Source organism: Myodes glareolus, chromosome 19, assembly GCF_982192425.1.
Source record: "Myodes glareolus chromosome 19, mMyoGla1.1, whole genome shotgun sequence".
NCBI lineage: Eukaryota > Metazoa > Chordata > Mammalia > Rodentia > Cricetidae > Myodes > Myodes glareolus.
In genome coordinates, this window is record NC_142044.1 from 12454689 (window position 1) to 12476890 (window position 22202).

The following is a 22202-nucleotide window of genomic DNA, read 5'->3' on the forward strand; positions in this document are numbered from 1 at the left end:
AGTGAAAAACTAGATACAGCTATACATTTATAAATCCAGAGCTAGGTTGGCAGTAGTGTGGACACAAGAGGGCCTCTGAGGCTTGCTTGCCTCCAGGTTCACTGAGAGTTCCTGTTATAGGGTGATAAGATAAACAGGCAGAGAGAAAAGAACACGACATTCTCCAGTTGACTCCTCATTTGTGGGCACAGGTATGCACCACCACTACACATAAACATATAGAAAACACAACACACACCCCAAAACCAAAACCCCCAAACCAACCAACCAATCTTCCAAACAAACCAACCAAACAGCAAATTAAAAATTAACAAGCCTAACCTGCAAACATAAATAGGAGAGACAATAAAACACTTTGGTGAAATACAAACTTCTACATGAGTAAAACAACTCTCTTCATGACCCTGTTCTGTCTTTTCCAATTTTCCTTTGAATTATTAAGCATAAGTTGTTCCCCTAACTGCTGGAAAACTGAAGCAAATGTGAAGCAGCGACATGGACACCCACCACATAATGACCGTGGGCAGACATCTGTCATGTGAACCTGCATTAGATCAAATGACAGTCACTTTGGAAATTCATCTCATCACATTCTATAGCACGCTATAGTCATTTCACTGTAAACTGAAAGGAAATAATGTTGTTTGAAACAGAATAAGAAAACAGAATGTGAAAATAAGGTAGAATATTCATGTATATGTATATAATGTGATATATGAATTTCTGCCTTATTCATTTTGCCTAAAATCGCTGAAATGTGTTTGACGTTTGGCTGTGAGCAGTAAGGTTCCCTCCCACTACTTACTCGGAGCCCCAAGCTTGGAGAACTGACTAGGAAGCCTGAGGATTATCCACTGGTACAGCAAAAGTTTAAAGCATGCAGATCCTCAGTTTCACGCAGGTTCATTCAACCATGCGTAAAAACTCCAAATCCAAGGTCCCTTTTCTGCTCTCGTGTGCCTTTTTGGAACTGTTTTGGAGTTTTTCCTAACTAAAAAAGTCAAGATTGTGATAGTGGGAGCCTCTCAATGCATGGTTCATGACCACCTGAGATAACTTTTTTGTTGTTGCCTTGGTAATGAGGCTGTTGTTTGCTGGTGAATTTGCACATAGAGCTATGCTGATGAGTTCTAGCAAATATTTATCACAGATTTTGTCACCTATACTAAATGCTGTGAAACTTTAGTTGTAAAAGTGAGTTCTCTAATCGAACCTGGGTGCATGCCATAGTTTAGACAGCTCTGCCTCATAGTGAATCGTAGTTCATGATTCCAATTTAAGCCTTTTTACAGGAGAGGTGCTTACTTTGTAATAATTTGCTGTGTTTATTGAGCTGGTATTCCCCCACTCCATTGGAACTCATCAAAAATTCTGATACCTAGTTCATTATATATGTTATCAGTCAGTTATCATGTTGAATGCTGAGCTGTAAATTACAAAAGGCAGGAATCGAGAGAAGATCCAGAGAGTGTTTTTTGGTCATTTCATTACCTAGGACCTTGTTGGTAACAAGCGTCACCTCCCTGTTCTTTTTTTTTTCCTGCAAACTAGAACATATCACTTGATACCCTTATGATACAACTAAGGACTTTATTCAAATTATCCTTTAATGGAGGGGTCTATATTCTACAAGCAAGCATTTCCATGAAGGCGTCCTTAACCTTCATGTTACAAATTTGAGTTAGGACTGAGTAAGAGAATTATGAATATGATCAAATTAAAATAATCTCTCAGAACCCTAAATAATGATTGTCAAAAACAATTCAGACAAACAAATAACAAAAAGTCAAAACAAAACAAACACATAAAAAATTAGGCACAAAATTTGGATATAGAGAACTGAAGGAGAATCATAATTTTTCCTACTCATCTAAAAGTATACTACAAAATCTTAAAAAGTGAAATTATAGAAGACCCATCATTATTTTACATGCTTCTATAATACGGGTTTTGAATTAATATTACCATTTACTGAGATGTACCAACTGGCAAAGCTTTATAACTTTAATCAATAGAGCAGATAAGAATAAAGGTATCCATGGGAATTCCTCTAAATTAAACAATGTATACAACATGTTGTATAATAGTTAGAAGTAATAAAATGGTGAGAGAATAATTATGTCTAATTTTAATCCTCACAAATATTGCATTGACTAAATATCTCATAGTGGCAATGGAAACTCTGGCCAAAATATTAATAAATTAAATTAAGTTTTAGGTACTTGTAATAAGCTTGACAAATTGGGACTGCTATAGATCTTTACCCTCAATTAAAATAATTAATATAGCCAAATGTAAAATAATATAAGGCCTTCAGAGACTGAAATCCAATATTCAAGACTTAGCAGAAAATATGAGGCAGTTTGCTTTACAATTTAACCACTTCACAGCATAAAGTGTGTATTTTAAAAGTCAAAGTAAATTAAATCTCCAGGTACATTGTGAAAGAATTCCATGTCCTTACTATTTTAGAGATCTATTGCCAATTTTCTTAAAATTATTGAGTACAACTAATGTTTAGCTGATAAAAATTTTGCTGCCATTGATTTGATACATATGTTCTTCTTATTGCTCATCCCAGTAGCCTCTCAATCTCCACATTTAATAACAGCACAATACATTCTTTACAGGAGAAGCTTCAAGCCACCTTTGTTAAAGCTCTTTAATGACCAAGACACTGCAATGACCTCTGCAGTGCAGCCAAGAAAATACAGGCTCCAATTTTTCTGTGATACACAGGTTTAAAAAAAATCATGCTTTATAACATCATTCTACGAGTATCTTCATTTCTCACCGTTATCTGAGACATCCTGATATTCACAAAAGTACTCACCAACGAAAGAGAGGATCTAGCAAATTGAAGAACATTATCTCAAACTAAGAATTATTGAGAATTATCTTGTCTTTCAAAGACTATGTATCATCATCAAACCCAAATACTGACTTTTTGAAATGAAAACCATTCTTATATCCAATATCTTGCATATCACCATAGAACCTTCATCTGGCGATGGATGGAGATCGAGACAGAGACCCACACTGGAGCATTGGACGTAGCTCCCTCGGGCCAAATGAGGAGCAAAAGGAGGGAGAACATGAGCAAGAAAGTCAGGACCACGAGGGGTGTGCCCACCCACTGAGATGGTGGGACTGATCTAATGGGAGCTCACCAAGGCCAGCTGAACTGGGACTGATGGAGCATGTGATCAAAATGGACACTCTGAACGTGACTGGCAATGAAGGCTGACTGAGAAGCCAAGGACAATGGCACTGGGGTTTTTATTCTACTGCATGGACTGACTTTGTGGGAGCCTGGTTTGTTTGGATGCTCACCTTTATAGACCTGGATGGAGTGGGGAGGACCTTGGACTTCCCACGGGGCAGGGAACCCTGACTGCTCTTAAAACTAGAGACGGAGGGGAAGGTGGGGAGGGGGAGGGAAAAGGGAGGCAGGGACGAGATGGAAATTTTTAATAAATAAATAAATTAATTAAAAAAATAAAAGGGAAAAGAAAGAAAACCATTCTTATAAGCTAGCCAAACCTATTCCCTCTGCCACAACCCATGAATATGCTGCATACCTTTTCACGTCCTCATGCCCGTACTAGTAGTCATAGCTTTACAGGAGGTCACCTACTGTGAGGACCTCTAAACAACCTGAAAACTTCCTTGGGATAAACTGAGTGACCAGCAAAACAGTGTGTGTATACTCTAGAGATTGTGTGAGCATTACTAGCACATATGCCTGTTATATCTGGACATCTGCTACTTCAATACATTATTCATGAAACTTTTGAAAAGGGCCAGGATAAAGAGTTGAACCAGTGTCTTTTTTATTTATTTATTTATTTCAAGAAATTGTGCCCTGGTGAAGAGTTAGTGTGGTCTGTGCATTCTTGCATATCCTGGGACTGTTGCCAAAGGTCTGGTCTTATAATATTGTTCATGGCAGCCCCTTTCCTCTTTTCAAGCTTGCTCTTTATTAGGTAGACATCTTTAGAAATGACTTCCCTTATAGATGTCTAATACCTCAATTAATCAAAATCATTCATACTTTGTCAATATAACCCACATACTCAACGGATAACTGATACACAAAAATGATAGGGACCGAGGCACACATTACACCTGTCACAAGGCATGATGCTGACATTTTTTGAAAGTTTCACCTTCCTTACAAGTCTGCAGTTCCATGCCTCACAAAGTATCACTGTAGCGCAGTGTAGTTCAAACCTAACAAAATGAAATAAACCACATTTCGTTCACAAGTTTAGCAAGAATGATTTGTAATGAATACTTAGAATCTTTCTGAGGTCTTATCTGGGACACTCATGACTAGCTCCTCTCACATCCCTTGTCCTATATCTGGGTAGGCTCATAAGAAACTCTGCTTGTATCAGTAGGAAGTTTGAACTAGGCTACTGAACTGTGGTTATGCCCTGTCAAGAAATTATTCCTAAGAGTACTTTAAGTGATAAAACTATCATGAAAAACTAGTAACTGGACAAGCCCTAAATTCACATACAAGGGGACCCTAAGCTAAAGATAAATATCTGACCATGGAACTGCTGTCTCTCTGCTTCTGTAATAACGCTTGCTTTCTGCATAGCCACAATTGCATTTTTGCCCTTAAAAACTCAAACCAACTGGAGTTGGGGCTGTTTCCCATTAATCTGCTTGGGACAGTCCTGATAGAGGTTAAGACTTTATTGTTGCTAAGAAATTCACAACACGAAAAATGTGCCAATAAATTGATTTACTGGCCTAAGTAGCATACAGAAAGCACCATGAGACAAATTGGCACTGAAATATTGGAGAAATTACTGACAATAAATTACCAAATTAAGTATAATGACAGATAACTATAATATAAATTATATAAACTATGCTGGGTAAAAAAGGACATTTTAAACTGCATGTAGATTTATCACAAGTGAAATGGCCCAATACACAGGTGAATTTTAAAGTAATGTATCCACAGTTCAAACAATTTTATTTATGTTTAAAAGACAAGAAAAGCTTCACAGTTCTGAACCACATCTGCATACACTAAAATGTCCAAATGCTCAAAAAATAAAGCATGTGCACACTCATGGTGATATGTATACAAGTAATGCATGTGTACATTCATGGTGGGATGTATTTAAGTAAGACAGGTGCACACACATGGTGGTATGTATGAAAAATAATGCAGGTGCACACTTATTGTGACATGTATCCAAGTAATGCATGTGCACACACTCATGGTGGTACATATGCATCTTAGTTCTTTTCTACCATTTCATTTGACCTTCAAACTGCTGAGAATGCTTACATTACCAAGGGCCGGCTCTCAAAACCCAACAGTTTATGCATAAAAATGAATGAAATGATACTGTAGAAATATGATATATATCACCATCATGCAATTACCCAGCCCACAGGTCCGCAACCACTAAGCTTAATCAATATAACCAGAACAAATGACGCACTTGTTACCTAATTATAGTATTTTCAATACAGCACTGTGGCAAATAATGAAATACAAAGTTCAAACCTTAGTGCTGGGCCAGCAATATGGTTCACAAGACAAAAGTGCTCACCACCCAGTCTGAGTCCTGAGTTTGATCCCTTGACCCAACATGGCGAAAGGAGAAAACCAGTTTCAAGTTGCCCTTTGACCACCATATACATGCTGTGGCATATGAGCGTACACATATGTACACACTATGGCAAAAAACCATAAGTAAATAACTGTAACGACACTGCAAAAACTTTAATTCTGTAGCGTAGATAATGGCATAAGAAAAACAAATTTTTGTAATGTTAGGATTCTTGCCAGAAAAAGAAATGTATGTATAGCAAAGGGAAAAACATGAAGATGCGCAAATGCTATTTAAAAGCAGACAAAAATCTCCAATTAAAAACAAAACCAAAAACTCTTTTGGCTGAAGGCAGCATCACATCCTTGTTATTGAAATGTTGGGGCAAGCAAGATAGTTAATGTCTTGGGGCTGTATAGTGAAACCCTGACTCCAGCAATAGAAGCAACAAAAAGGTTCACACCTGCAGCAATGCGGTAAAGATTTTTAAGAAGTAGACTGAAGAAAAGTCAGATGACTTAAAGATTCAGGAGGCTGAAGCATAGGTAGGTAATGAAGAGCTGGAGCCAGTGGTCCAGTAAGAGAAGAGACATACATTACTTGCCCAAGGGAAGATTTTATATCCAGTTCCTGGATCTCACCCTCAAAATCTAGCCTAAAGGCGACATATGTGAAGAATTATAAGTCAAAGCAGGATCTTTCATAAGATGCAACTTTGTAGAAATCTGACCAGAAAATTAAGTCGACACATATACAAGAACATATATATATATATATTTAATATACTCATATTTTAAGAATTAAGAATCTCCATAAAATTTCAACCAAAGTTTTTAGTCTATATAGTGAATACCTGCTATGTCACTTATGTGGTGATTAATTTAAAGCTTCCTACGTAAAATTATGCTAATATAAGTTATACTTTACTGTCCTTATGAAATATTGCCCCCAAACTGACACCAGTGCAGAAGCTCAGAATATAATCATGCATGGAAAGGTGATCTTAGAAGATTTAATTGGTTAAGAAGCAAAGTGATATGAGGTTGATTTAAGTGCACCCTAAATAACGGTTATCATTATGATTCAAAAGAATGATTGTCAGAAAGACAGGGCCCTGAAAACGTCCCGTTGGGCTGAGTGCGACAGTCATTCATGTATCAGTTCAGAAAATCAAGGGTTGTCTACAGTCACCACAGCCAGGAAGATGCTTTGCCGGAGCCTGCAGGGTGTATGTGTCTTCATAACATTTTTCTTTCAAGTCTCTATCCTCTGGAACTAAGAGAATTAATTTTTATTGCTTCAAGCTACTATGTGTGGAGCACGTAATTCCAATAGCCTTTGGAAACTTATATACCGTGCTTTACAGAGAATTCCTCAGAAGGAAGAAGGTTGCGACTGAGAGGAAATAAAGGTTGGCAAATAGACAAAATGATGTTTCTGGTGTACCAGGTGAAGCTAATTCTCTGTGTTATTCAAGGTTATGTAAATTATTCTGTTTCATGAAAACATACTCAAATTTTCTTCATTTCTGTCTTCTCCATACATAAAGGATTTTGTTTGCAAGCTATGTGACTCATATCTTTAGTTTTGTATATTACTCATTGATATTTACAATAAAAATGTTAGTGTCTGTCATTTCAAGAGAAAGTTCTAAAAACAACAACACAATCAAAATCAAAACAAAGCTTTGATTTTTTTTTTTTGGTGCAGTTGTTAATTATCCTAATTTCTGTTTGATTTTCCAGCTGACTTTTAGAAAAGACATCCACATTTCCTAACCAATCTTACCAGCTCTACTTTCCTGATTATCTGATTTACTTGGGTCCTGATGTTCTGTAATATGTGTATATTAATAAATCACTTTCTGTTTTACCATTCTAAGAGTTCTTTCACCTTCTACAGTATTTCACCTATACAGAAGTCAAAACAAGTACTGGGTTCCATATTTTATCACTTAATAATGCATGAATAACAAAGAAACCAAACTGTAAGAAAACAATAAAACTCATGATTAAAAGTTGAAAGAGAAGGAAAATTAAAATACATTTTGCTAGTAACTGTATCAATTCCAAAGTAAAATAAAATAGCTTAATATATTATAAAACAAGAACAAGTTAGATAGTTATCTAACAAGTTAGATAGTAGTAAACTATCTAACTGATCAAGAATTGTTATTTTTTATGGAAATAAGATTGTAATCCTAGAGTGTAAATGTTGATCAACTGACCAAAGATATGAGGTTCAAAGGAAAACCAATGAGATTTTTGGAAACATTTTGAGTTGCCAATCTTCTTACTCTAAGATAAAGAAGAATATGTATTTATTGGGACACAATCTGCTCCCAATAAGAAAGTCAAAATTTGTACATATTTATCCTAAGTGAATACCAGTCAAAAACAAATAAATGAACAGTTTCAGAAAACGCATACTGATGAGACTCATCTGGTGTTATGTGAAGTAGTTGTCTTCCTTTCCCTACACTGAAAAAAAAAAACTGTCGTCTTAGACTTTTTGAGAGATAACATGGCATATGTAAAGTCATGTAGATGATCTTCTATGAATAACATAGAATATGTTCACTGTTAAAGCTTTTATGTATGAATTTTCTCTAAGAGTAACTATTTCAGAGTCCCACTTCTTGTCAAAAGGCAGTTTCTACAAATGAACTGAGCTTACTGGACAGATCATGTGCTAAATGATTTACAAGTCAAGTTCTAAGAGCGTTCCCATATAAAAGATAGAAAAGAGGGAATGATCATAATTTGAAAGGAATGACAGAAGCCGAGAAAAATGTGAGAAGTGGTACGTGATAAAGTGATAGCAAAAAGCAATAAGAAATAGCTCAATGCGGCGATAGCAGCAAATTATGGCGAAGCAAGAATGAGAGCAGACAGAGGTAAAATAGGAATTTGATTTGTAGGAAACCACTGACAATTGCTTAATCACCTCACACTAAAGGGTTAGACAGGAAGATGTTTATTAGGGTGGTTTAATTCCAAAACTGTTCAATAAACTGTTTAATTCCCACAGTAACCTCTGAGGCACACTTGGAAGTGTTGGATAAGTACATATTTGAAAATCCAATATTTGCTTTCACAGCTTAATTTTGATGTCTTAAATAAATAATACAAATGATTATTTCATTTTAAGCCATGTGACTTTTAAGTGCTAGTTGACTGAATATGTAGGCCACTTAATTTCTTGACTTCTTTGAGGGAGAAGGAGGGCTGGAGGGTCTTCCATGTGAAGGTGAATGCAAATGAAAGTGTGTTCATGGGTCTGACTTTCAGGATTTGCTCACATTGTGTAGCTCTACTATAATCTCAGGATTTGAACAGCTTTCATCACCATTCTTGGAGATGAGAAAAGTAATTCTGGGCTGAAAATGTGATTTTTTTTCCCCAACAATTCCAACAGACTTGAGTTGTTGAGCTGAACCTGAACGCAGAAACCAGGCACTAACCTGTCATTCTCACACCCAGTGTTTCTGAGGATGGTGCTTAAGAAACATACTTTAGATGCACACATCTCTCTTCCTTTTTCCTGTCCTTTCCTATGGACAGAATCTCCATTTCACAAATAAAGATGCGAGGACTTAATGATATTATGATTTTTTCCCCAAAGAAAACGAAAGGGGTTAAATTAGAATTAAAATGTTGGAATATGTTGAACATTTATAGAACACAATTATTTTTATTAATAAACCAACATATACTTTAGTTTATCTACTGATGACCTGAGATCCAATTCCCTCAATCAGTTTTATAACCACTCATGTTTATCGCCATATGGCGTTATTTGTAAACTAAGAGGATCAAATTCAATTTGAATTAATCTGCTAAAATAAAATTGTGTTAATTAGGAATTTAAATTAATTACTATTTCAATCAACCGCTTTTTCTCTTAGGAAACATATACAAACTGTTGTCAAATATCTCCATGGTGACCAGCATGTATAAATTCCAGAAAATAATGTGAGCAATTATTTTTTGTCTTTTTAACTATTGTGGCCACAAGTCTATCCCTTGTGAGAATATAACAGAGGTAATTAATAGCTTTCAAGAGAATTCTGAGAGCCACGTCAATTTCTGTACAATCATTGACAGGTTTCTCTCAATGGCCATGTAATCATTTTTGCATTTGGGATCCATAAAATTCCACAAGGCAGCGGATGATCATGATCACAAAAAGGCACTGACCCCCACAAAAGGATTATGTTCTTTCTAAAAGGTCACTCTTCTCAACATCGCAAAACTCAAACTTGTTAAAATCGACCTTGTATGCTAGGTTGAAGAAATACTTCACACAGTACTGAAATTGACATCTTGTTAATGCTAGCATAGTAGCTCTATCACAATGATAACATGAAAGGATAAATACTTCCTGTCTGATGGCCCTGTTCTCAATTAATTGAAAGTCTTAGACTAGATATAGAGGAGGAAAGGAGAATGTATGGGTAGTATCTGGTTTTAAGAAATTGGACTGGAAGCATCAGCTTATTATGAATCAGCAGCAGAAATGTTAAGTAGAGACTGTCCAACAGTCTCTACTGATAAAATCCATGTTCTTCTGCCAGAATACTGGATGTTCTAGACCCAGACATTCATGATGGTTACAAAAACAAATTCTTTTTCCATACTGCAGAATGCTGTCAATCTAAATTTGGGGACTTCACTAACTTTCAACCACTCTTCCCCTCTCTACTGCTACTCTTTGTCTACCCACGCATGAGCAGAGCTTAATCTGGGACCGCTCCAGCTGGATCTCAGATCCAACACCATTATAAGCCCTCTAGGTGACTTCTAAGACTCACAATCAATCACGGGAATGCTGAGACTGCAAAGGACATAATATATTCTCAGTGCTAATATAGAAAAGAGTGTCAGGTTAATAAGAGGATCTGAAATGTTCCTTTTAGAGTTGTTTCTCTAGAAATCATGTTTGCGAAACCAAAACACTTCAACTCCTGGAAATGTGCTCATGAATTATAAGCCTCATATATGTTTTATAAATAATTCTGTTACTGCTGCAATAGTTACATGTTTAAATTTATGTACATATTGCAGAGCAGATTTTTTTATCTGCTCCAGTAATTTCTCATTTTATGTAAACCCAATATGAAGGCACTTGCAAGGTTACTAGATGTTCTTATTTTTAAAAATTAAAAACAATCCTGTTTTCATTTTTGTATTGTTGTTCACCTGTATACTTGACTGTTATTTCAGATTAAATAAAATGACCTCAGTATTAATACAAAGCTACCACCTAACTGATTGCAGAGTAAAGCACGTTTTGCGCAGCAGATATTCTCATGGAAATTGTTCAAATACCATGTAATGAAAATCAAACATGTCTAGAAATGAAAGAATTCACAGTGAGTTGTCTCTTACTTACCAAACTCCTTGGGGACTGCTATAGAATAGACACAATTGTGTTCCACACTGTAATTTTTGGGGTAGTTTGGTGATAGGACAGTGCCTTCTGAACCAGTTGAATGACTTCCACAGGGTGCTGGTAAAGAAAAATGATAAAATGTTGTTTTAATAAAAACATCAGACACCTTAAAAGAGGGAAATCTTCATGATCTATAGGAAATTCATTACTGAATTTTAAACACTAAACTTTATTTTCCTTACAAATACAACTATAATCAGCCCTAAATATTTAAATAAAGTATATATAAAACTTAATGAGCAATGAGATTTATTGTCCTCAAAAGCAGAGCAATATAACGGTTATAACAGTTATTTCTAAAAGTAATCATGATAGCCTTTCATTTATTATCTCATAAAATTAACAATTTCATAGCAGTGAGAAAACACATATGTGCGTAGAAGAGGTGCCAGGTATTGAAATGTTGTTCAGTTACTCAGTCTCCATAATAATTACACTGCTCTCAAGTGTATTATTTCCATGCATTGGAACGCATGGTGCTACAAGTACATTTCCTAACTCTAAGCCAGTGGCTCTCTAGCTGTGGGTTGCATATTAGAGATCCTGTATATCAGATATTTACATTATGATTTGTAATAGTAGCAAAATTTCAGTTATGAAGGAGCAATGAAAATAGTAGTGGTTGGGCCATCACAACATGGGGAAATGAATTAAAGGGTTGTAGCATTGGGAAGACTGAGAACCATTGATCTAAGCTGTCTGTTCCCTACCCAATCTCTATCTGCCATGAAGGCAAACCAGTCCACGGTTCCCTGACACTGACTCACTTGCTGCATTCGACCCAATTTCACAAAAAGATGAAGCTGAAAACTTCTGGCAAGTAAATAAGAAGTGAGTCTGATGTTAAAAGACAGAAGATTCACTAGGGTTCCTAGAGAGGATCAGTCATTTCTGGTGTGGAACTCAGAGGAACTTAAGCACCTACTAAGCAGCCATACATTCAGAGGAGCTGATAGTCTCTAAGCAAGCACAAGGTTGAAAACTATGCACAGTGAGAAAAACGTAGATAAAACATGGTTGGAGATTACACCAAAGGTTCTTGGTTAGCTAAAGGGAAGAAATAAAGGAAGTAGGTTGCAAGTTCATTGAAAAGAAAGTTCAATCAAAAAGAAGGGCTTCAAATGGCTAAATGTTACTTGCAATTAGCAAATGGAAAAAAAAAAACCTTCATTTTCTTCCCCATACCTATGGCCTCTACACTGAAAGAGTTTTCTAAAACCATAATCCTAGAGGCCCTGCCTCTTGCTCATTTTTATAGTGTTCCTTTTTTCTTTGCTGGGCTCTGTCCTGCTTACATGCAAGCTCACTGGGGAGCAGATTCTGTAAGTCTTTCATGGTGTATCTTCCCAGGGAATGGATATGAGGTTGTGAGAAATGTTATTTTTCCTCACCTGTTATCAATATTGAAGCTTAATAGTCTGATTCTTAGCTCTGGCTTCATTTATCTAGTTATTTAAGATTTTTAAATACAAGTTTCTTGGAAGACAAGAATGCTATTGGAAATTTGAAGAGTTGGTATCTGTATCATGAGATTTCAGATGTGCATTGATTTTGTGTGTGTGTGTGTGTGTGTGTGTGTGTGTGTGTGTGTGTGTGTGTTATATTTTTTTCCAGGTGTCTGGGTTTCTTCGGCCCCATCCTAGGAATCTGAGCAAAGCTGAATTTAGTGGAAATGAACTAATCTTTTTGGCAGAGAAATTTTAAGAGAGGAGAGCATTCAGATAGTACTCTGAACGTAGCTGTAATTATTAAAGAGATCGGAGACCTCCTGCTCTATGACTATGACAACAGGAAGATGGCCACAGAGACTGTAGCGAGTTTAGCTGAAGGGGACCCGGTTACACATCTAGCCTTCAGTATAACTCAGTAGGGTTGTCCACGTGGTACTAGCTCTGCTGGGCTCGTTTCAGGGAACAGCTGGAGCCTGCCTGTGTATGGCGGGGTTGGAATTCATACAAGAGAACCCTGATAGCCTAGTGTGTGTTTTCCAAGGACAGTAGAATACTTAGGTGTCTCAAGAACTGTGACAGCTTGAAAAGGCCAAACTTTTGACGAGTTTCTAGTCAAAGCATAAAAAGGAAATATTTTTAAAAACAAAACCAGTTTGTATTGATCTGGCTAGTGTTTGGTGATTTCATCTCTTTGTTTAAAATATTTAATAAAAGCATATTATTAATAAGTGGAGCAAAATAACGAATGCAAAAATTTCAAGAAACAACAAGTTGACTTGGTGACAGTCAGGAAAAGGTTCCTAGCTTTCACCACCCCTTATCAATTGAAACGAGAGTAGTCAGGTGTAACCTTATTTCAGCCCCATAACCTTACTCGTCTGCGACTGCTGTACATGAGAGAATAACTAAAGAGTGAATGGAGGGTGGCACGTTTCTTTTCTTCCTGATTTTAAGGTGTTCTAAACTTAAAACAATAATTTGAATCTACACAGTAGGAAATTCTTATTTTTATATTGGGGGGTATGAATGAAAGTGATGTCTCTTAATTCGTGTTTGAGCTCTGTGCCTATCGGCTTGGATTTGTTGTTTCATGTGTTATATTTTGCATAATAAAAATGAAGAGCTTTGACTGAAGTTTTCATGTATAAACATGAAGGGTTTCTGTGTGGATGTATGGAGATGACCTCTTTATGTCCTGTGGCCACTCGCTACAGATTCTGGAAAGTTTCCGAAAGCCTGTGTTCTTCGTTTCTTACAGTCAGCATGACCGAATGTGCAGCCCCTGAAGCCTAAATTAGCAAGGGAGGCAATAACTGTGAAGCACGTGATCATATAAACCAGGCGGAGATTACGCTAACAGAGATCTAGTGTGATGGATCTGCTTTATGCTTATCCAGGATAAATAGACTATATGAAGTCCCCAAGTATTGTTCTCTAGCATCTCTACATGTTCATAGTTCTAGTTCAGTCTTTTCATAGTGGTGAAGTCAGGGAAGGGGCAGCTTTTGCTTTCTTTTGTCTTAATAATTACAAGATAAAAAGGTGTATGAAGAACTTTTTATCCTTTCCTCAAACTGACTGTTTTCTCAAAAGAGCTTGTAATTATCAGAAGACATCAAACAGGAGGACTCAATTGATCCTCATTTCAAATTAAGCTACAAAACTATAGTTTGAAAGTATGTTATTAGACTCGCAGAAGGAACTAAGCAGGGCTTACATCAACATACATAGAAAAAAAAGGGGGGAAATGAAGCCTGCATGGGATTACACCAGGCCCTCTGTGTATGTTGTGGTTGTTAGCGGTGTGATTTTGTGGGACTCCTAATACTGGCAGTGGGCATAGCTCTGACTCTCTTTCCTGCTCTTGAGACTCTTTTTTGGCCTATTGGCTTGCCTTGTCCAGCCTCAATTTGAGGGCTTTTGCCATATCATATCATATCATCATGTCATATCTTGTTTTATCCTGTCTGACTGCCATGTCTCTGAAGTCTGCTCTTTTCTAAAGAGGAAATGGAGGAGTACTGGATCTGAGGGAGAGAAGATGAGGATCTGGGAGAAGAGGAGGAAGGGGAAACAATGGTCAGGATGTATGGTGTTGAGACAAGAATCGGTTTTCAATGAAAAAAAAAAAAGTCACAGTTCTGTGCCTAAAATGTAGAACGGAGACAAAAAAAGAAATTGCTATCCTTTTTACATATTGTATTTTAGGTATTTCTAAGTATGTTTTAAAAACTGTTCGATGATAGAGACTCCTTCTCAAATTGCATCTTATGCGACCAGACTTCTCCAGAACACACTTAGCAAAGCAACACATTGCTCTTTCTGAAATGCACCATCTTGGCAATTGTCCTAGTGTTTTTATAGCTAATTATAATTAATCATTACTTTGCAGCACTGGAGAATTATATTTTGAGTTTACACACAAAGCCAAATTATTTTATGATGTGCATATTTAAATTCTCTTTCTGAAACGGGCCATTATTCTTATTCTCTCTCCTAGACTCAAGGTCAAATAAAACACCGGCTTGTTGTTTATGCCCTAGGACCATTTATCAGCTTCTCTCTATCTTTTCTCCATTATCTGCTTATAATTCAGTCTCTCAACAGTTTCTACATGGCTGTTTCAATCACCAGTATGCTTTCTCCTGCTATTGATTTTTCTAACATGCAAGTCTTATCATGGTTCACATTTTTCTCTAAGAACAGTGTAAAGGAAAATTTAAAAAAGTTCCCTATAACTATGAAATAAACTCTAATTAGCAAGGTGAGACGGCTGAGAAATGATAACCAAAGCATACAACACGATTCTATTTGGTAGGAATCATGCTAGAAAATCATTTCAATCCAATTCAAAGTCCAAATAGGTCCTCTAATATCCAACCATACACAACATTGTTTTCTTTCTCTGATGCCAACTCCATTTTTTTTTTTTTTGCTATTCATTTGGTTCCTGGGTATCCCTGTAGCTTTGCACCAAGGGTTACTGCTATAAAGAAGGTAAGTAGCTTGAAGCAGAATTATCAATAATATAATATTTAAACACGAGGGCTGTGCAGATACTGGATTCCACTAAGGGAACTGCAAATTCATGCCAATTGAAAGTAATTAATCCATATGAATGTCGTATCCATTTGGGACTACCTCCAGTGAGTGTATACAGTCATATGCATAGTTTAAATTCTGTTTATAATCAAAGATTTTTTTAAACTAATTTTTTTCATACAGTATATTCTGGTCATGGTTTTCTCTTCCCCTAGCTGTTCACAGATACTCCCCCTCCCACTCAACAATTTGAAGCTATTTTTCCTCTCTTTTTCTTTAAAAAACAAGTAAACAAAATGTCAATTCAACTAAACAACGGTAACAAAGCCAGGAACCATGCCTATTCCCCCCCACACACACACACGCAAACACATACACACAGAGGCACAGACAGACACACTCAGTCATACACACAGAAATGCACACACAGGTATACACACACTGGCATACTAACACATGAACATGCAGACACAGGCACATACACAGACATACACACAGGCGCACACACAGACGTACGTGTACAGGCACACACACAAACACACACACAGGCACACACACAGACACACACATACAGGCATACACACACAGGGACACACACAGACATGCACACACAGGCACAAACACAGACATGCACACACAAGCACACGCAAAAATGCACACACAGGCACACACACATACATAACACAGGCATTCACAAAAACAAATCACAAAATCAAAAACCAGATATACTAAGTAAAATGAACTTAGGATCAGATGATCATGTAACTATTTGTTGTATTTTTAAATTTTACATGCAGTGAAAGAGCAGACAAGGAAGACAAACAAGCATGTAGTTTGTCTTGCAATGAAGAAAGCCTTCACTTGAGCTTTGAACAAAGACATGAGTGTGCAAGAGAGAAGAACAAGTGTCACTTTCACAGCGTGACATAGAACAGCATACCATTTAAATGGAGAGACACTTCAGGAGTGTTTGGGTATCTTAGAGACCTCATAATACATGCAGCATAGCCTCAAGCCGCTGGAAATTTCCTATCTATCTCTTTAGCTGTATAATGTATAATTTATTGTCAAATATACTGTGTAATGAAAATTATGATATATAAATTATTCTCAGAAGGTACTTTGAAAAGTGAAGACTTTTTACAGGTCACAAAGGAGCCGTGCACTATATTAAATCAATAATTTACTAGCTGTGACCTGTGATTCTTCAATTTGAAAGAAATGCTGTACCTTACAAAACCGCTGGTACACTTCTCATAAATTACGTATGCCCTGATATAGCCTTATTGAATGTCACGAAGTATAAATCCTCCTGTGGAACACATTTGAAAGTTAGCACCCCATGGAACATTGTTTTAAAATATAAAACCTCTCCTGACCCTTAAGCTGTCTGCTGTGAATTTTAACAAAGACGGCTATGTGAGAATCTCCAAGTATTCAGATATCCCTTTCATGGCTTAGTTTATACCTGCTATATAAACCTAAATGTTTCATTCTGCTTACCTGCCTCAGTCAAATGCTTCTAATGGTGTGTTCGTTTTGCTTTAAATCCATTAAGGTGAAAACCACTCTTTTAAATTATAATTATACTTAAATTTAGTTAAGCTTTTATTTGCCACTATATTTTGGTATAATCTCATATATTTATCCATATAAAAGAAAATAATATTGCTGTGAGCTTTTCTTTGCCTTGTTTATTTCAGAAAAGAAGATGAAATCATTCTCCATCCCCTTGTAATGATTTTCTTTCATAAGTTTATACTTTCTCAAACAACTATTTTAAGTTATGCCCATGCGTATATTGGGGTGAGAGGCACATGGGTAAATTAAAGTGCCTACAGAGTCTAAAGACAGTGCTTTTTCTCCCATAGATCTTAAGTTACAAGAGGAAATGAGCAGCCCAGTATGGATTTCAGAAACCAAACATGGGTTCTCTGCAAGAGAAGTAGGAGATCTTAACTACTGAGCCATCACTCTAGCTCATTATATAACTTTTAATAGCAATTTTTCACAACATGGTAATTACTGGCTTATAAACAATTGTAATAGCTTAATATGTAAACTCAACAGGCTTACCCTCTATATATGTCACCTCACTGATCAAACAATTATTAGACTCATTTATTTGACATTATTGAGTAGGAAGATATTCCATTTACCCATCACTACTCTGGCAACTATGAATTCCATCAGTGCATACTTCTAGAGAAAGTAATTCAGTAGTTAAGGCGATGAATTAGCTACCATACTTGCATATATCTTTTCTACTGACTTATAGAAATTCAGTAGCAGTCCTGGGGATGAAAATAGTTAGCCAATGAATAGCATATCATTGATTTTTGACTCCTCATGTTAGGCATTGAGATAGAAGGCATATGTTGTAAAAGTATCTGCTCAACGTGTAAAGCCGAGTGAGTTTTATCTGTTGACAAGCTTCATAACCAACAGGGCTATTCAGTTCCTGGACATTTGCCTCCTCCCTATAAGAATTTTATTATGCAAAAGCAGCTACTTTCCCTTTTTTTCAATCTCACCTCCGTGTCAGTCACACACTGTGATTCTGTGATAAAATGTACATGACAATGACAACCACTTAAGATGACTGCTAGTGAATTATTGATGTTTTTTGAAGTTAAAATTATTCATGCAGTTTAGTTGAAATGGCACTTTCTGAGACTTTTACATTATGCTAACCTGTTATTTTTTGAAATTACTTAAAGCACAAATATGTTAGTATAAATGATTGTATAGAATAACTCTTTTCTACTATTTCCTACCAAACCTTCAGCTCAGTGTTTCTGTTTTTGAAAGTCTATCTTGAACTCTACAGTTATATAAAAACCCCTGTTGTTGTACAAAACTCCACTGGGTAATTTCAGGAAGAAGTTTGTAATCCATAATCATATCTGTCATGATTTATATGTCTCATTAATATGTATCTCTATTTCTAGATTGTTAGGGTTATGAAGTAAATGCTTCTGTATTTTTAATATTATTTGTTCCTCTAGAAGCAAGTATATTATTTGTACTTATAGAGCCAAGCCTCTATACACAGTGGACTTTTGCTAAATTTGTCATATTAATAAAACTAATAACATACACTTTATTACTATTTTCCAATTGACTAAATATGCAAAGTTTAAAATTTATAAAATCTTGCAAATCTTTCATGGTCATATACCTAAATTTAATTTAAAAAGTCCCATCTCTTTTGAAATAAAAAACAAAATACTTAGCCTTAAAGTTGACATGCACTTTTACTAAACATGCTTGGAAGACAGAAAAACGGATAGAAACAGCAAAGTCTCTATTCAATCAGATCAAAACACAGGTAGAAGAAATGAAGGAACTGACACAAAATAATGTCCAATTTTCTAGAAAATGTAATGAACTTCCCTAGGGCTTTAAGCAGATCAACAAGACCCCAACAATTCCAAATCACAAAGCATAGCCAGGAAGGCAGGAGGAACTTCCTTAATTGCTCTACTCCTCCCTTGAGAGATAGGTAGTCTGTCTAGTACCATCTACAGCACACTGCTACCCCCAGGGTAAAGCTGACATAATTTCTCTATATATTATTTCTCTCTCTCTCTCTCTCTCTCTCTCTCTCTCTCTCTCTCTCTCTCTCTCTCTCTCTTTCTCTATTGACCTATCGAATTTCTCAAAAAAAAAAAAAAAAAACAACATTGCTTCCCAAAGGAGGATAGGATCATTTCAATTCAGCTCCTTTATGAGGTATCGATATCTGGCTGGTTGTTGAGAGACATAGGGATGAAGCTACCTTACTTGTTATCATAAGTTAGAAGTTCAAAGGTAATAGGAAAAGCAATATTGCTAGACAAAATGGGAAACATTTGCCTATGATATCAACTCTGTATTATACAGTTGATTTTTTTTCTGTTTCATGAATTCATTAGGGAAAATATAGACTACGTATTCTCTGTATCCTAACAGAATTATTTTCTATTTGAAGTTGAGCATCTTCTTAACTTATTAATATAGAAAACTAAGCATGGTGATATTAGTAACTGTGACTTACGTTGTCAATAACAGAAATGTCAGACATAATAAATGATGTATTATGATTATAATTACAATAGTGACAAATAAAGTACTGTAGTTGTTAGACCTGCTGCTAGAAGTCATGATGCAATGTATAGATAGGGAGCTGAATCATGTCAATCTCCTTTTAAATATTTATGTTTATGATTGTAGATTTGGGCTGCTCTCGACTTTTTTCAGAGAAACTTCTTACTGCAAAGGGTTAAGGCAGACTCATCATTGCTCAAGGTGCATGACTTGCTCCTGGCTGCTAGAGCTCAGACATTGAATGAAACCTTATACCAACTCCTTCTTGAAGGCTTTGAGTACATGGTGAAAGAGGGAGAAGAAAGAATACAAGACTTGAAGATGAGAAAGAATTGTGTGACATTCTCGCCTCTGTGGCACACATAAATTCACAGCCTCTGATTTTACCCCACACTTAATCAGTGTGTTTACAAATGTCAGCGTGAGAGGAATAGGTGCTAAAACCATACATGAGAAATTATTATGTGCGAATAGATGGAGGAGAAGCCACATTTCTTTGGTGATGGTGGAGCATAGATATATCCCTTATACACATATGCACATATGAACTGTTTAAAATGGTGTTGGTGAGTAATAAAAAGAAAAAAGCATAAAGCTGGGAAGGTGTTAAGAGATATGTTGGTCTGGTGGGAGGACTTGAAGGAAGGAGAGATGGTTATGAATAGGTTACATTGTAACATGCCTTAAATTTTTCAAAATAAAGAAAATAAATTGGTAAGAATTAAAAGAAAGTACACACAATATTTTTACGTGTGTATATGTGGTGTATATATGGGTAGGTTTATATTCACATGTTTGTTGGAACGTGCATGATTACAGATGCATGTGCATGCCCATCTGGAAGTCCTAAGGATTCATGTCGAGTGTCTGTTTTGATCACATCTCACCTTACATATTAAGGCAGAGTCTCTCAGTTGAACTCCAAGCTCTCCAATTGCCTAGTCTAGATCTGGAGATGTCATGTTTTCCAACTCCTGAATGTGGGATCACAGGCATACTATCTCACTTGCCTTACATTTAAGTCACTTCTGAGGATTCAAACTGTGGTTTTCACACTTTCACAGTAAATCCCATCTCATGAGTCCCCGACAAATATATTAATTACCGTATTTACATCCTTTGATAACTACACTTAATTATAATTTTCGCTTCCCCTTTAGGCTTAGGCAATTAAGCGACACTTTTTTTTTTTTTATTCAAAGGGTTATTTATTTGAGGGGAAAAAACTTACAGAACACAATCCTACACGACAGTCAGAAAAGGAGTCTAGTCGCTATAGCGAGAGAGAGCGCAGAAGACTGCCACTACTTTTTAAAGAGAAAGAGACCATGCCCCAGTGGGCTGGTATCTCAACAGCTATAGGCTGAAGGAGCAGAAGGCGCTCCTGCAGCATTGCTGCAGTGTTAAGCGACACTTCTAAGAGGACCCTCAGGTTTCATCAGTGCACCATGTTTGGAAATCCTTACTCTATTTATATAATTCTTTGCCATCTTTCTTTCTGTCACTCTTCATATCCTCTTACCATAACAATATTTTCTCCCCAGAGGTTTTTCTTTGCCTGATATGCAGGTCAAGACGATTTTAACTGCATTTGAGGTTTCCTTCTTTCCCTCTTTTATAACATAATACATCAATTCTCTGAATCATAGAGGTCAACAGATTGGGCTTGTAACTAGTGAGAAATGCCTCATCATTGAATTGACCTAAGGCTCTTTACAAAAGCCTCATGATCCACTAACACATTTCTATCAACTCAGCCTAATTCACTGAGTTTTGTGGTACAGTTTGGGACCAGAGTCTTAGATGCACATCTGAACCAATTTTGTCTTTTTATAAGGGTACATCTCCCTTAGGAATGCTGGAGACAATGTTTTGCTGACTGGAGATAAAAATGTAGCTTAGTAAAATTCTCTTTATTTGACAAAAGAATGGGTAACATAATTTTACAGTGCAAGGTCTCCAGTCTTCTGCCACTAGAATCCCGAAACTGAAGGTTTCAGCTGGGGAAAACAGGAGACAAAAATATTTACCAATTTGTCTCTCACTGAAACAACACATTTTAATTATTTTCTTTGTCATTGCTAAGTATGAGTCATTCCTATTTTTGAGAAAAAGTATCAAATATTCTAGGACGGACCAAAAAATGTATATAGCAATAGGACAGTTTGAAATTTTCCTTATCCTGCCTGGACCTTCGGATTAATAGAAATATAGGTACCTACCTCTAAGGCTGAGCAGCTTTCTTTTTTTTTACTGCCTGTAAAATTTTCATGAGATTCTCTTTGCATGGTTTCCTGTAGATTGCCTGTAACTTGTGTTACATTCTAGGTGCGTTTATTAAATAATGGCCTAGCTTTCAGTATTCCTTAGGTTTTGTAGACGGAATTGCTATCAGGATTTCTGTATTACCAGTAGAAGACTTGACTATCCTTAGATCTTTCATCTTATAGGTAACACCATTTGAATGTCTCTATGACTTCTAAAGTTACGGCTAGACTTTATTTTCTTTAGTAGTATGGAGAAAAATCAAAGAGTTGATTCAACTTCCTAGATATTTTTTCACATTTGCAACAAAGCCAGTAAT

The 22202-nt window shown here is 36.3% G+C and overlaps 1 protein-coding gene across 1 annotated transcript in view; it reads right to left on the minus strand.

The window, feature by feature from the left end:
* The window catches only part of Csmd3 (CUB and Sushi multiple domains 3), a 1053984-nt gene that overhangs the window by 217529 nt on the left and 814253 nt on the right, over window positions 1-22202 (minus strand). Inside the window, exon 32 of the mRNA XM_087898772.1 lies at window positions 10977-11093. Coding sequence (XP_087754898.1) covers window positions 10977-11093 — 117 coding nt within the window. The remainder of the gene's footprint in view (window positions 1-10976; window positions 11094-22202) is intronic.